Source organism: Terrapene carolina, unplaced genomic scaffold (assembly GCF_002925995.2).
Source record: "Terrapene carolina triunguis isolate 2854851 unplaced genomic scaffold, T_m_triunguis-2.0 Scaffold96, whole genome shotgun sequence".
NCBI lineage: Eukaryota > Metazoa > Chordata > Testudines > Emydidae > Terrapene > Terrapene triunguis.
Window position 1 is genome coordinate 36,285,747 of NW_020664447.1, and position 16,199 is coordinate 36,301,945.

Here is a 16,199-nt window from a genome sequence, read left to right on the forward strand (position 1 = left end):
ATCTGAAGAAGTGAGCTGCAGCCCACGAAAGCTTATGCTGAAATAAATTTGTTAGTCTCTAAGGTGCCACAAGTACCCCTGTTCTTTTTGGGATACAGACTAACACGGCTGCTACTTTGAAACCAGTCAATCTGTGTGTGCTAAATCCAAGTGTGAAGAGAAATGGGACAGAAGTGGATTGGAGGTAAAAAAAATCTCCTCACACAAGCCTCATTTTTCCCCTCCCACCTTCTCCCTTTTCATTTGAGCAGAAATCTGGGTGGGATCATTCAGTTTGGTTCTCCTCCCCACAGAAGGGGGAGGGTCTCTAACTCAGGACTCCTCTTTGTGGCAAAAAGATTAACCTGATTTTCATTACAGGCCATAGAGCCTCCTTTTGAAAGGTGCTAGAGTGCCTTGAAAAAATATATATTTGATGCAAAGCACAAATTAAGAAAAAAATGTTTAGGAATTGTGTGTTAGCAGATGACGACCAATAGAGAAAGGAGCAAACATCATGACAGTGCATAAATACTTCTAGCTTAGAGATCAGCAATAGTCTCTCTTCTGCTGCCACCTACCCAAGTTGAAAACAAGGGCCAGCCCTGCTGGGAAACCTACTCCTTAACAAACATTGCAACCTGTTGTTCTCTGACTATTCTGCCTCCTGTAGCCACTGCCAGCAGAATTCTTCTGCACTGTTCATACACAACTAGAGAAACACAGAAGGGTGTGTATGTGTATTTCATGAGCAGATAAAATATACCAAGTAAACGGCCATGCTGACAACCCTAGGGCAGCAACTTGGTTTAAAAAAAAAAGAAAAAAGGGGCAGATTGTTCTATTCAAGATTGGAGGCAATGGCAATCAGGCCTAAGATCGCAGGTCTCAGCACACAGTACTCCATCTTGATCCAAGCAACCAGATCACCTGTATCAGTATGGAGCACTGCATATTGGGACCATATTCAATGTAGTAAGAGGAGGCCCTGAAACATAATCCCTTGTATCAGAGGCCTGGTATGAGACCTAAGGCCTGAACTAAAGTAATGGTCAAGACTTTAACATAAAGCAAAGTTAAACTGTGAGTCAGAGGCAGGCACTGCTCACAGAAGCTGGCAAGAAGGCAGCTGATAGTGCACGTATACACATACCTAAAAGGTACTAAGCACTAGTAAGATAAACATGTGCCAGGATGGTACCAGAACATTCCGGTACTAACATTCCACATAGATAATAAGGAACAGGCTGACCCATCCTAAAGACAGGGTCAAAAGGATAATATGATGGATAGAGTTGTTTTGTTTGAACCAACATGTACCAGGAGAGAGGCAGCACCCTAACACGTAAAGGGGTTGTACCTCAATACGTCAGGAGTGATGTGTAACTTGTTTGTACCTGTGTATAAGAATGCACCCCTGAGTGGTTGTCTTTTGTCTGGCCTAGGGGGCAGTGAAGAATCCTGCCACTGACTGAACTGGTCCATTGTCAGGGAGCACATATATACGAGCAGAACTGTCAACATCTGATCCGGGGAGTTAGAGACTGCGTTTCGTTTGACAATAAACCTGGCCTGGTGCCTTATCAGAGTCTGTGGTCCTTGGGCTTTCTCTTGGGGTCTGCTGTGCCAGCTATCTGCGCAGAGCCGGGGCAGCACACAGAGGGAACACACACACACACACACACACACACCCGACTGTTATCATTGAACACAGCAGAGCATCACAGCGGTGATGCTGGACGACATTCAAGATGCGAATGGCTGGGGGCCACATTGTAAAGCTCGGTTTTGTCACACGCTGTAGACACCGCGGTCTATTTTTTTGGCAAAAAATCTTGTTTATTAAAATGTCCATTTCTTAATGTATGGGAGAATGCAGAAAAGGCATTTAGTAGAAACCAATCTCAGAACAACAGAGGAAACAGCAACCCATATGTTCCTTTGTGTGAGCATTAGCAAAAATGGGCTTTTTCAACCAGACTGTTGTCATCTTGCATTATACACAGTACATGGACTGGTCAGGTGACAAGGGAATTTCACTCAGCAGCTGCAGCTGTTTGGAGAACAAATAGGCTGTGGTGGTCAAGCGCAGCTTACTGTTACAAACAACACTGCCCCTTTCTTTAAAAAAATAAATAAATAGAAAGGGAATTCTAGTACCATTTTAAAAACTAAGTTTACTGCCACCCATAAATCATAGGTGCAAATCCAGCTAAGGTTTATTGTGACCAAGGCTCTTTCCATCTGATCGCGCATTGGTGGTTTCTGAGCGTGAAAAGATGTTGGTATAAGTTCAGTTACCATTAGACTAATAGCTACATTACAAAAAACACAAAGAAACCATCACCACTGTTGCCATTAACTGTCCCCCTAGTTGTCAGTATTAGGACAGGGCTAAAAACTGAATGAGCCATGGAAACAGAACTAACCTCCTGCCCCTCTCTGTGGTTCCACCTGATAAGGACTGAGACATATTGCAGGGCTGTACAGAGGAAATGGGGCGGAGGAGGAGAAGGAAGCCAACATTGCCACTACTCATGTGTATCTTTTCTGAGGATAAACAGAGGACTTCAGTCTACATGACTCTCGGGTTGGCCAATTCTACCAGCACTAAATTCACACATACACAATCTATTCAAAATGAAGTTGGGGTCTTATTCACAGAATAAAAGAACATTGCTTTGTTTTCGGAAGACATTCATTCAGAAACTCTCTCACATGCCCTAGACCTAAATCAACGCACTGAAGGGCTAAGGAAAGACACTGTATGTCAGCTAATTCAGGCGGCCGTACTAGTTTACCAAACTAAGACCAGAGCTGAACCAGCCATAGCAGACCATTCAGGTGTGCACACTAGCTTCCAGCATACCATAGGCTGTTTCAAAGGATGGTCTCACATAGAGCAGTGCCATACTCCAGAAAGGATGCAGCTGAATAAGAGTTTAGAAGCAGTGGTGCAGCAGGGACCCAGTACAGAAACTCATCTCATCATTAGATTAGAGGAGCAGTGCTTGGAATAATAGCCACAGACACATACCAGTGACAGCATATGAATCAGTGGTTGGGAGAAATTGTTTTAAAGACTAAAATAGCATTAACAAAAGATTTTTATCCTCTATGTTGAGCACTAGTAGGTGTTTACATATACATCAGTTTACCTACAAGACTCAGAAGCCAGTTTGGGTCTCAAGGGTAAGTATTAAGGTCCATTTGTTCTTCATCTACACATTCTAGGCATATGAAGATTTCAATTCACTATGTTTCATACAGTAAATTGTATTTTGAACAGAAAAGTCACATGAGGCAATAAATATCAATTCTCTGAAGATTCTGAGATTCACATTCTGTGAATTTTTAGTGGAATGCCATATGTGAGCTTAAGGGTGCCATGATGCTGGCAGAGCATCAAGAAGCAGAGGAAATGCTCCTTGTGTGTTTGTAATGGGAGTTTTGGCACTTGATGCAGTAAGTGAAGACAATGTAGTAACGATCTGTGTATCCAGAAATTAATGTCAGCAATGTCCCTTAGAATCTTTATTCATAGCAAGAATCTTCCTCGGTTCTAGGATGTGCCATCTTCACTTAGATCCTACAAGGTAATGGAAGTGAAGTGTGCTCAGCATATTACAGGATCAGGTATTCAGAAATTCACCTACTTTTTGGAGTCTGAACCCACTTCATTAAGAGATCCTCAGATAGCCATTTATTTAAATACATTAAAAAACAGGGTGGCTTCACCAGACCATTAGGCCTGCAAGAGACTGCCCACCCAAAAAACACACTGCATGTTAAAAGGCAGGCTCCAGAATGCAGACAAAAATCTTTCTGAACACTAGTCAGAGCTTCCAGAGCTTTCAACTAGCGATAAAAATAACCCCAAAACATCTAAATCCAAACTGTCCTGCCAGCAGAATGTTTATTAATTTAAACAGACAAATAAGTCTTTAGTAGGAGCCTTGCAGACCACTGTCATTCCCTTGATGGTGCTTAGAAGTACTGACCACTTATTCCAATGCTGCTGGTGTGTTCCTTCCTGGCTGAACTCTGTTCCCTGCTCTGTATGTGACACAGACAAAGAGCAGAGTGCTGATTAATAGGAACACACAAAATGGCAATGCAACAATATGCACAGCACTTTCAATGCCAGAGGCAGAATTCAGAGGAAGAATGGGAAACACAAGGCATTTTTATTACAGCGGAGAGAGAAACCGATAAACGTAAAGAAGACAGAAGAATCTACCTTTATCAGGCTAGAAAGTGCAATAGTTCAAGATGCTACAGTTGAGACTATATCTCTGTATGCAATAAAAAGTTAGAATTCAAGATGCATTTTAAAAAGGTCTACCTGCTATGACTCAAGTTCAGAGCCTCAGGTTTCTGTTTTTCTCTTACAATATCTGATGGCAGAGCAAGAAGAATCATAAGAAGCTCCACATTTATATTCCTTATACTGCTTTAGGTGCTTAGAAAGTCATTGGCTGTAGCAGACAAACGAAGAACAATTAACTTGACTCTTGGCTACTACTGTGAGCGTAGGAGGTGATTTGCAACATTCATTTTAAAACGTTATTTATTTGTAATTTTTAAGTCTGAGTACGTATTTTCTTAATCATTTGGAAAAACAATCTGTATTTGTCTGAAGGAAATGCATTTCCAGTCACCTTTAAATGTGTTAATTGCACTGGAGAAGTAATCTTACATGCTCAGTGTCTCAGAAGAGTGTATGGTGCCAGCTCCATTGGCAGTGGTACTAAAGAGCCTTGCTGGCACAGTATCATCTGAAAGTGTCACAGGAGGAATGGGACACTGATAGACATATCCCTATTCAGGCAGACAGAGTTATCTGTGGAATAAGAAACAACACTGACTGAAAGCTAGGACCCTTCCTCTGTAATGGAGAACGAAGGCCTGGTCTACACTACGACTTTAATTCGGATTTAGCTGCGTTAATCCGAATTAACCCTTCACCCGTCCACACTACAGAGCCAGTTAATTCGAATTAAAGGGCACTTAAAATCGATTTCTGTACTCCACCTCGACGAGCGGAGTAGCGCCTAAATCGATTTTGTTAATTCGAATTAGGGTTAGTGTGGCCGCACACCACCGAATTACTGTGGTTAAAAACCGAATTAAGGTGCTTAGTGTGGCCGCGCACAATCGAATTTATACAACCTGTTTCCCAAATTCGAATTATCTAAATTCGGATTAATCCCATAGTGTAGACATACCCCAAGTGTCATACAGGCCTGCATGATAACCTGCAGGTGGTAAAGAAAGAGTTAATCCCCCTGTATCTTTCTGCAGTAGGAAAGGGAGAGAGATGGATACAGCAGGAAATAAAGGTAAGTACACTAAGTGGATACACAGGCAACACAGCCTCTTTCCTCACAATAGCAAGTTCAAGTTACATCTGCAAGGTCAGTGGAGTTCATTCCAACATCTACACAGATGTTACCATCTTAGTGCTTCAGGACTCTACACCCTCTAGCATTCAAGCTGCTAAATGCTGTTCCATGCCAGGTTACATCACTTTCCTAGGCACATATTGCCTTATGCCAGGCACTGGTATCACCACATGTCAAGTTTGTAGAATTAAAGAAAATGAGATTCACTGATTTATCTTGGGGGTGAGGGTGGAGATCTGTCCCTGTTCATTCCATTGATTTGTTAATTCGCACTCTCTACAGTCCAGCTGGTGTTGGGAAGAAAACACTCTTTCCTGCTAGGATAATGTGACTGGGGAACTCTGATGATCATGTTACTCTCAGAGGCTGATAATTTGAGGCTTTAATGATCACTTAAATAAGAAAACCTCTTTGACTCAAAGCAGATCAAAATTATAAATTCACCCTGAAAATGGGTAAATATACAAATGTCTTTATTCAAAATTTTTATATATATATATATATATAAATAAAAGACCAACAGTCTTTAAGATTATCTTTTTCACTCAGATCTGCAGAAAGAGTGGCAGATTAGACTTCAAGTTGTAAAATGAAAGACAAAGAGGTTCATTTCAAGGCAGTTTGAATGTATTTTTAAATGAATTTAGTGCTGATGAAAGGGCTGACAGACCTCTTTTTATCAACAAAGCAAGTATGGCACAGGAAACAACACTCCAAGTTTTCCTCACAGTAGAACAATGCTATGTACCAACAACTTCTGAAGAAATTAAGCATCTATTCTTTTTGGTTGCAAAGACATTGTTGCCTCAGTTCACAGTTGGTATCTTCCTGACTATGCACACAGATCCAGTGCCACTGCTGCTGCTCCTAGCTTCCCAAACAGTATAAGAGTGAAGTTAACAAGATTCTGTTTAGCTTCACTAATGCTATTCAGAACTCCTTGAGCAGCTGTGAAACTAACAAGAATCATATCCTCACCACTCTCTTCCTGCATTGGAAAGCTCTGGAAAGCAAAAGAGAGGGGCTCTGAAGTATGTACAGGGGGAGAAAAACTTTAAAGGGAGGGGGCTAGGAAAGAGATATAGTATGAGACTTTCACTCCCCAACCAACAACAAGGCATCCCCAGGGATAAGAGCTATGGTTATTAAGTGTTAAATTTGTTAATAGCCTTTTATTTGAAATTTCACCTTGTTGTTGCATTAAGGAAAAGGGGGTAATTAGGAGCCCGATTTACCTTCTTTACATCATTGTTTTACATATCTCTATCAAGTCACCTCTATGTGTCCACTGTAAAAGGATTAAATTGTATACTTTAGTATCTCCTCAGACAGAAGCCCTGCTGTGGGGCTAAGAATTGCTATTGCCTTTCTCTGATCCCCTTCCATTTCTACTTTATCTTAGCTTTTTTGAGATGTGTTAACCAAAACTGAACAAAGTTTTCAAGGTGAGGGTATACCATCAATTTATATAATGGGATAATATCAGAATTATTTTCCATTCTATTTTTCACTCACCTTAAAAACCTTGTTTGCTTTTCTTGACCATCACAATGCATTTAGATCTTTTCACTGAGCTGTCCACATTGCTGGCTAGGTCTTCCTTTTTGAGTGAAAAGAATGAGGGGTACTTTGTTAGAGACTAACAAATTTATTTGGGCATAAGCTTTCATGGGCTAAAACCCACAAGTACTCCTCGTTCTTTTTGCTGATACAGGCTAGCACGGCTACCACTCTGAAACCTTTTTGAGTGGTTACACTTAAAACTCATCAGCACGTTTGAGCACTTGAATTATTTCTGCCAATATGCATTCTCTTACGCTTACCTACACTGAACTTTATTTGACATTACCCTGCCCAATTGCACCACTTTGTTTGGTTACTCTTGAGTTTAATTCCCTTTTCTAATCTTAGTTATCCTAAATAATTGTGCAGCATCTACAGTTTTGCCACATCACTCATCTACCTATTCCTTCATTTAAAAGTACAGGCAGCACAAAAAGCCATTGCAGAGCTACAGCTCAGTAGTAGCTAAACCCAAGTCTCACACACACCCCTCTACACAGCGGTTCTCAAACTTTAGAAACTGAGAACCACCGTTTTGATTTAAAATTTTGCCACAGACCTCCAAGCCCCCACCCCTCAGACCGCCCCCTCTTCGCTTGCCCTCCCCCTCCCAGCATTAGTGCTGCAGCACAGACGCTTCCTACATCTAGGGAAGGGCACTGTAGTTAATCTAACCCGCTGAGAGGTTAAGCTAAGTCATTCATAACCGAGCAGCGTCTATAGTGGGAGTAGGGCTGGCCTATGTGCCTAACAGGCCTGAGCGATGCAGCCAGGCAGGGAAGGCTCTATGTAAACCAACGAACACCAGCAACACCATCGTCTAAGCGCCTGATTTAAACCAACCAAGTTTCCAACAGCGCAGCCTCTGAACAGCGCGCTCGGAAAGTCTTTCACAAAGAAATCGGGGTTTGCCCGCCCCGGTTAGCGTCTCCCGGGGTCCGCCACGACCCAACCCGCTCAGGCGGGGCCAGTCCGCTCTTAGCAGCAGGAGCTGACAGCAGCGACCCGGCTCCGCACCGAGCCCCGGCAAGCGGAGAAGGGGACCCCAGCGCTCCGCTCACAGCGGGGCTCGGAGGCGAGGTGCACGGGGACAGCGCCCCCTGAGCCGGGCACGACACGGCGGCCTCAGCCGGGCTCCGCCGAGACCGGAGCGCCGGGGACGGGAACCGAACCGGTAACGCCCCCCACAGACACGGCCTGGGCGCGGCGGAGCCTCCCAGTAGCGGGGTCACGGGCGGCCTCGCGCACAGGCCGCTCCCTCGCCGGCGCCACGCGGCTCGCCTCAGCAAGCAGCACCGGCCGGCTCCGGAGAGCGCCACAGGCCCCGCCCCCTGCCGGCCGCGAACAGCGCTACTGGCCCCGCCCCATCCACCAGGCCCCGCCCCCTGCTACTCACCATCATGGGGACCCCGTATCGCAGCGTCTTATTCTTCGCGAGCGGTCGCAGCCTCTCCAAGCCCCGCCGCAGGCTCCGCGCCACCGCCTCCTGCATCAGGCACCACCCCCAACACTTCCGGGAGGCGCGGTCCTTTTCCAAACCAGCCCCCCGCGGACACCGCGCCCTGAGCAACTCGGTTCCGCCCTGCTGCAGGGAGGGGCCACGCTCAGCGCAGGCATAGCATGACGTGAGCTTCGGGAACAGACCCGCATCCAACCCCCGGCACCCGCTGCGGGCGCCCCGCTCAGAGAGGAGTCGGGGTGGGGGGAGGTGTAACATTAAACTGCTTCCGGTGTAATTTGCGGCAGGTAGCGGATACTGCAGGGAGGTTCCCCATGTCGCAGCGAGCAACTTCCGCCCGCCTCGACCCAGCTCCATGGGTGGGCGGAGGTGGAAGGGGGGATTGTGAAGCATGAACGTCACAGCTTTAGTGTGGCCATGTAGACAAGCCCTTATTAAGCACAGGGGAGGGAATACGGGAAATTGAAGGCGGGGGGAGGAGAGACTGTTAATTCCTTGAGTTTAAAATGCTGAAGTTGGTTCTCCCTGTCATCTACACAACCCGCAGGCCTCGGGCCCTGGGATGCACATACCTCTGATAGCAAAGGAGCAGTATTACCCCAGTATCGGAGTTGTCAAGACATGGACAGGAATAAGTGCACTTAACACCCGAGTCACCATTATAGTTTGTGGCCTCACTGCTAACAAGGTGTGCGGGGGATCTAGTATACATTAGCTATTCCACTAAAAACAATGAGGAGACAAGGCACTTCAGTTTCACCATAGGGTAAACTAGGTGAGGTCAACATTATGCCTCTGCCCAACCAATGCAAAGAAGTAACAGAATAATTTATGTAAAAATATCTTTGATTTTGGCAAGAAGTACAAAAAGTAAACTTGTCAGAATGAAGAACATCACCTAAATGTATCAGAACAAAATAGGCAGCAAACCTAAAGGCTATAAAATTAAATCTTCAATTAGAAATGTAAACAATTCAGAAGAAAAAACATGTACACAGCAAATGAAATAATAGAAGAGTAGTGTGTGTTTCTGTGTTTGCAGGATGAGAATTATTTACAGAAATAAGAACTTTTAATACATTTTAAATTAAAGTGTGTGTGGGAGGGGAACCATATGTTACTTTAGAAGTCCAAAGTGGCATTGAATGTTATAGTGGGATTCTCAAAAGCCTCTAGGTCCTTTTGTCCCTCAGAGAATATTTGGGAACCAAGTTCTACACACAAGTGGTGATATGAAAAAGCACTAGGGTACAGGATAGAGAAGCAAAACAACAGTGACTAAGGTGATCCCCATTGGCAGATCAAAAGAAACTGAAGAAGTTTTGATATCAACTCAGGAAATCAGTCAGACTTGGTATGCATATGAGCCTGAAGAATAAACTTGTCATAAAATAAAGAAAAAAAATAGAATTAAAAAATGTAAATTACAAAAGTGAGATGTGATTGCTGAAGCTACTAGCAACTATTTAAATATGAATTACTATTTGCTAATAAAAATATAAAAAGCACAATGACATCTGCACAATTATAATGAAGGAACATGATGACATGCCAAGAGTAATAAAAATAGCATTTTAAAAAGTAAATAATTTAAAGGAATGAAACTACATTTACAGTGCATTGCCTGAATTGGACTGCCTTTTTCTTGTAATCTGAACAGCAGCCAAGACAAATTTGTGAACTGCCATGAGGCTTTATGCAGACATATAAACAGATTAGGGCAGGAGCGCCAGAAGCTTCCTAGAAGTGGGAGGGCAACTGTCACCGAAACCATGGCCCTGCCCCTGCTCTGCCCCTTCCCTCGAGGCTCTACCTCCACTCGCTCCTCTCCGCCCCTCACCCCACTGCTCAACCTTAAGGCAGATAAAAAGTGATGGGGTCATTGCCCCCGGCCCATCCTGTTCCAGCACCCCTGGATTAGGTTTTTTAAAAAACAAACAAACAAAACCAAAAAAAACCCACTAACACCATGTATGACAATTATAATTTTTAGGGGGGGGTACCTGTAAAATATTTCACCAAGTCCAGTCTTTTTTAGCAGCTCAATACATCATTTCAGATAAAGAAGCGCAGCCTTATCTAGGCATTGGGATGCACTGTGCCCTTGAGAACACAGCCCTGGGAAGCGGGTGCTGAGATGTATCTTCCTGCAAGGGAGGAAAAAGCCCCTCTGCCCCCCAACATCCTATTTTTGCAATCACTGCAGAGGGCTCACTTCATTTGAGGTAACTTTTATCCCTTCTACCCCTCTCTATCCCTGGAGTTTTCCCTTCTGCTGCTGTCTGGCAGGGTGATGACTCACTGGTGTGGCACCTCCTGCTGGCCATCTTGGGAATTAGCTCTTTCCAGCCCAGCACGCCCTCTGCAGGCTGGTGTCTCATCTGCCGCTAGCCCCGTGTCCCTCCCAGACCCAAGTGCCCTTTGCCCAGGGGTTCTGTCCACCACAGTACCCCCTCTCTCTGGGTCTCCCCTCCCAGGGGAACCCCCAGCCCTCTAAACCCACCTTGCCTCAGTGGCTACTGCCAGTCATCATCTAGGCCCCGCTCCCTGGGGCCGACTGCAGTCTGAAAACCACTCATCATCAGCAAGGGGGTTAGGACCTACTGCCTTTGCCTATCTCTGGGCTACCCCTCTGCAGCCCCAGTACCTTTTTAAGGCCTGCAGCCTGGGGTTTTTCTAGGCTGGAGCTCCTCAGCTCCCTCTGCCTTTCCCCAGCACTGTTCTACCTCAGGTACCCTTCTCAGCTCCTAGGCAACCAGGTCCTTCTCCCTCAAGAAGCTAGAGAGAGAACATATGCCCTAGCTTCTGTCCCACTGCCCTCTTATAAGGGCCAGCTGGGCCCTGATTAAGCTGGCCACAGCTGTGGCTGCTTTCCCCATCAGCCTACCTTTTCCCAGCTGCAGCCCTCTCCAGGGCTGCTTTTACCCCTTCAGGGCCGGAGCGGGGTGACCACCTCGCTACACAGTGCCTCTACCTCTTTCTTAACCCAGACTCCTGCCCCCATCCCAAGGGTTGCTAATCCTCCAGGATTGTCCTGGAATCTCCAGGAATTAAAGATAATTCCTAGAAGATAATAAGGTGATAAGTAACAGTCAGCATGAATTTGTCAAGAACAAATCATGTCAAATCAACCAAATAGCTTTCTTTGACCGGGTAACAAACCTTGTGGATGGGGGGAAGCAGTAGATTTGGTATATCTTGACTTTAGCAAGGCTTTTGATGCTGTCTCGCATGACCTTCTCATAAACAAACTAGGGAAATACAACCCAGATGGAGCTACTGTAAGATGGTGCATAACTGGTTGGAAAACCATTCCCAGAGAGTAGTAATCAGTGGTTCACAGTCAAGCTGAAAGGGCATAACAAGGGGGTCCCACAGGGATCGGTTCTGGGTCCAGTTCTATTCAATATCTTCTATGATTTAGATAATGGAATAGAGAGTACACTTATTAAGTTTGCAGACAATACCAAGCTGGGAGAGGTTGTAAGTGCTTTGGAGGATAGGATTAAAATTCAAAATGATGTGGACAAACTGGAGAAATGGTCTGAAATAAACAGGATGAAATTCAATAAGGACAAATGCAAAGTACTCCACTTAGGAAGGAACAACCAGTTGCACACATCCAAATGGGAAATGACTGCCTAGAAAGGATTACTGTGGAAAAGGATCTGGTGGTCATAGTGGATCACAGGCTAAATATGAGTCAACATATCACTCTTGCAAAAAAAAAAAAAAAAAAAACAAATATCATTCTGGGATGTAATAGCAGGAGACACAAGAAGTTATTCTTCCGCTCTACTCTGCATTGATTAGGCCTCAACTGGAGTATTGTATCCAGTTCTGGGCGCCACATTTCAGTCCAGAGAAGAGTAACAAAAACAATTAAATGTCTAGAAAACATGACCTCTGAGGAAAGATTGAAAAAATTGGGTTTTTTTAGTCAGGAGAAGAGAAGACCGAGGGGAGACATAACAGTTTTCAAGTACATAAAAGTTTGTTACAAGGAGGAGGGAGAAAAATTGTTCTCCTTAACATCTGAGGATAGGACAAGAAGCAATGGGCTTAAATTGCAGCAAGGGCAGTTTAGGCTGGGAGCCAGAGTAGTGGGCAGGCCTGGGTCCACCCCCCTTGCCACTGGGGAAGTGGCTGGACAGTTGACTGTTGGACATTAGGAAAACTTTCTAACTGTCAAGGAACTGGACTAGATGACCTCTCGAGGTCCCTTCCAGTCCTATGATTATCTCTATTTGAAGATTATGTCATGTGATGAAATCTCCAGAAATATGGCCAACCAAAATTGGCAACCCTACCTGTGATGGGGGATCCACTCACCACACTGGCGCCTCCTGATGGCTGTCTTGGGGATTAGTACTGCAGGTCGGTACGTCTTCTCCCAATGGTGTCTCGCCCGCCATCATGTCTGCTCCCAAACCCACATCACTCCAAGGACCACAGAATCCTGTTCATGGTTTGAGCGTTGGCCTGCTAAACCCAGGGTTGTGAGTTCAATCCTTGAGGGGGCCATTTAGGGAACTGGGGTAAAAATCTGTCTGGGGATTGGTCCTGCTTTGAGCAGGGGGTTGGACTAGATGACCTCCTAAAGTCCCTTCCAACTCTGATATTCCATGATTCTATGTCACAATCTCTGCTTCCCCACCATCTGGGGGCCCTGCAGTCAACTGTCCAGCCACTTCCCCAGTGGCGAGGGGGGTGGACCCAGGCCTGCCCACTACTCTGGCTCCCAGCCTAGGGACCCTGTAGATGGCAGCCACATATTGCATCCTCTTCAACTCAATACATTTTCCTGGGCCACTTCCCCATGGTCCCAGCACCTTCTTCACCCTCGCATCAGGATGCCAGTCCTAGCACCCAGCCAGGAGCTCCCTCTACTCCCCGTTCCTGCCCAGCATGGCTCTGTTCAGGGCACTAGCTTCTCTCTATCTTCAAGGCACCTAGTCCACACTCCTTAAGCTCCAGGGAGTAACTGGCCGTGCACTGCCTGGGTCTCTTTTTATATGGGCCTGTTGGGCCCTGATTGGCTGCTTCTCACAGCCCCTCTCTTATTGGCTGCTTCCTGCGCAGGCTCTTTAGGGCTCTATAAACCCATTGCATCCCAGTGTGGGGCAGACACCCCATCACACTACCCATCCCTGATTTTGCACCTCTTCTTCCCCTGCCTCTAACTGCTTGACCCTCCTGTGTGTTCAGGTTTTCCCTATACACAGATTCTGCCCATTTCTTGCTTCCAATTTCCCGCCCAAACTTCTGAGGGTGCGTGGAGCTGCCCCATTGTCTCTTGGGTTCATGCTGCACCTTCACCAGCACAGGAGCAGGCTCCCCTGTGAATCATTACAGACCTAACTTCCCAGCAACTCCAATGATGGGATTCACTCATAATAACAAAAGAATGTGGTGCCGCCATGCATCCAGTTCCACCATATGGCCACGCAGAGCTTTGAGTGTTTTGTTAGCTTTTCTTCTTACTTTATTACCATCTTGGGAGCCAGGGAACATTTCTCCTCTGCTCTGTACCATGCTAATTGCACTGATGGTGTTCAAGTAGATACTAACAATACTAAAGGAGCATTAGCATGTTAAAAATGATATTTTAAAACAGCCCTTACCTTTGTTACAAGTATTGCCCTATTACAACTAAACAGATTTTGTAAATTCTGCTTTGCTTTTCAATGCTAATGCTATTTTGTTGACGTGTTTTCATTTCAGTTAATGGATATGAGTGATTCCAATAACTTTTTAAGAACACAGTCTGAAAAGCCTGTGTGCCTCAAACTGGCAAAGAAGTCACTGTCTTAACTCCACAACCCTGGGCCTCCTTCCTTATCACTGCTCTCTAGGATGGGCACTCAGGTAGCTCAGGGTGGGAGCCATGAGGGAACGTATTCTTAGATAACACCACTGCATCTGAACATTTCATGTAGCTTAGGACTCACAAGAGTAGATGTGCGTGGTTCATTCCACTGCAATGGAGCATTTCAGTAGCTAAATTTGGGACTAGGAACAGAGCAAATTAGACTGTTTATTGTACTAGTATACTTCCTGTTTCTCCACTAGATGGCATCAGACATCTGAACATAAGAATGGCCATACTGGGTCAGCCCAATGGCTCATCTAACCCAATATCCTGTCTTCCATCAATGGCCAGTGCCAGATGCTTCAAACAGAATGAACAGAATAGGGCAATTATCAAGTGATCCATCCCCTGGCATACAGTCCCAGTTTCTGGCAGGCAAAGGTTTAGGGACACCGTGAGCATGGTGTTGCATTCCCGACATCTTGGTTAATAGCCACTGGTGGACCTATCCTCCAGTAGCAAAATTTGGGACTTTAGGAACTGGGCAAATTAACCTGTTGATTGTACTAGTATACTTCCTGTTTCACCACTAGATGGTGTCAAACATTAGTGCAGTTACTTCACATTGTCTCCATAGAAAGCTGCAGAAAGTTTCTGCCAACTGTGGCAAGGGGGTACCAGAGAGAAAATAAGTCCCTGTCCACACAAATCTTTAATTAAGTTTGTAGCCACTTACTGGCATGGTCAGCTTTTAAATGTGGGTTGTGTCTGGACACCAGGAGGTTAAATCTCAGTGGTTGTAGCAGCTAACAATGGGTCTCCGCATCCCTGCCTGGTCTGGCACAGGGGTGCCTTTCTGTAACCAAATCAGCACACTTGGTTGTTTGGGGCTTTTTGTTTGTTTGTTTTGCAATGCAGATAAGATTCCTCCCCCTCCCCCCCCCCAATTGTATAACAGGATTGGCCAGTCCTCCTTCCTCCCAGCAATCTGGGCTGGTGGACAGCCTAGAATGCATTGCCCCATGCACTTCTGCTCTTATTCAAGTTCTCTAGACCTGGAATATCCTACTGAGATCCCATGGGATAACTGCCTAGATTTTCCCAGAATGCACTAATACAAACATCGTTAGGCAGCACAGAAAATTTGTCAGTGTTGCTTATCACCTGTTAAGATGCCTGTTGCCTCTAACCAGCTACAAAATCACAACTACAGTTATGTATGGAAGGACTCAATGATGCAGCAATTTGCAGCCACTTTCTCATCTTCCCCTCTGCCTCCAGTTGAGAGAGACTGAAGATGGTCCCAAACCAAAATCCTGAATCCAAATACCCCCAAACCATTTGGATTTCATTATGGTCCTGAGCGCCAAATTCCCAGCTCTTGACTCCCCATAGTGTGCAAAATTCTGAATGCGAGCTTTTTGATTGGCCCATCTCTTTGTAATGGGCTGAACCAAATCCCCAGATCCAAATATTCTCAAAACTCTGGGAAAGTTCAGATCTGGATCAAACATCACCACTGATCCCTCTCACTACAATGGTCCAAATCATGTGTTCAAACATGCTGAATCTTGGGAATGTTTGGATCTAGATCTCGAATTGAAGCCTGATTTTATCAGGGTTTGCCCATCTCTATTCAAGACTCCAGCTAAACTACATGTCAGACAGACTGGTCAAAAAAAGAAACTGATCTTTATAGTTGAGTTAGCCCTGATTAAACTCCTACCTGCCTTGCTTCATACATGGCATAACCACATTCTGAAATAATCCATATAAAATACTTCATTCACCCTCACTGAGCAGGCTGGATGCTCTGGCTGTGTGGTCTTGGTATGCCTGGGTCTGGGTGAGCCGGAGGTTGCTATAGATGCAATGCAGGACCTTTCAAACCATTTACAGGATATGAATTAAATAAGGACATTCACTATTTCACACTCTTTTTTTTAACTACATCCCACTCGGGCTGTTTAAATTGCATTAC

The 16,199-nt window shown here is 45.1% G+C and overlaps 1 protein-coding gene across 1 annotated transcript in view; it reads right to left on the reverse strand.

Annotated features, from left to right (window-relative positions):
- LOC112119925 (cytochrome c oxidase assembly protein COX16 homolog, mitochondrial) overlaps positions 1 to 8,488 on the reverse strand; it is an 83,662-nt gene extending 75,174 nt beyond the window's left edge. Inside the window, exon 1 of the mRNA XM_024218815.3 lies at positions 8,344 to 8,488. Within this exon, the coding sequence (XP_024074583.2) occupies positions 8,344 to 8,439 (96 nt within the window). The 5' untranslated portion in view covers positions 8,440 to 8,488. The remainder of the gene's footprint in view (positions 1 to 8,343) is intronic.
- Between the last annotated feature and the right edge of the window lie 7,711 nt (positions 8,489 to 16,199).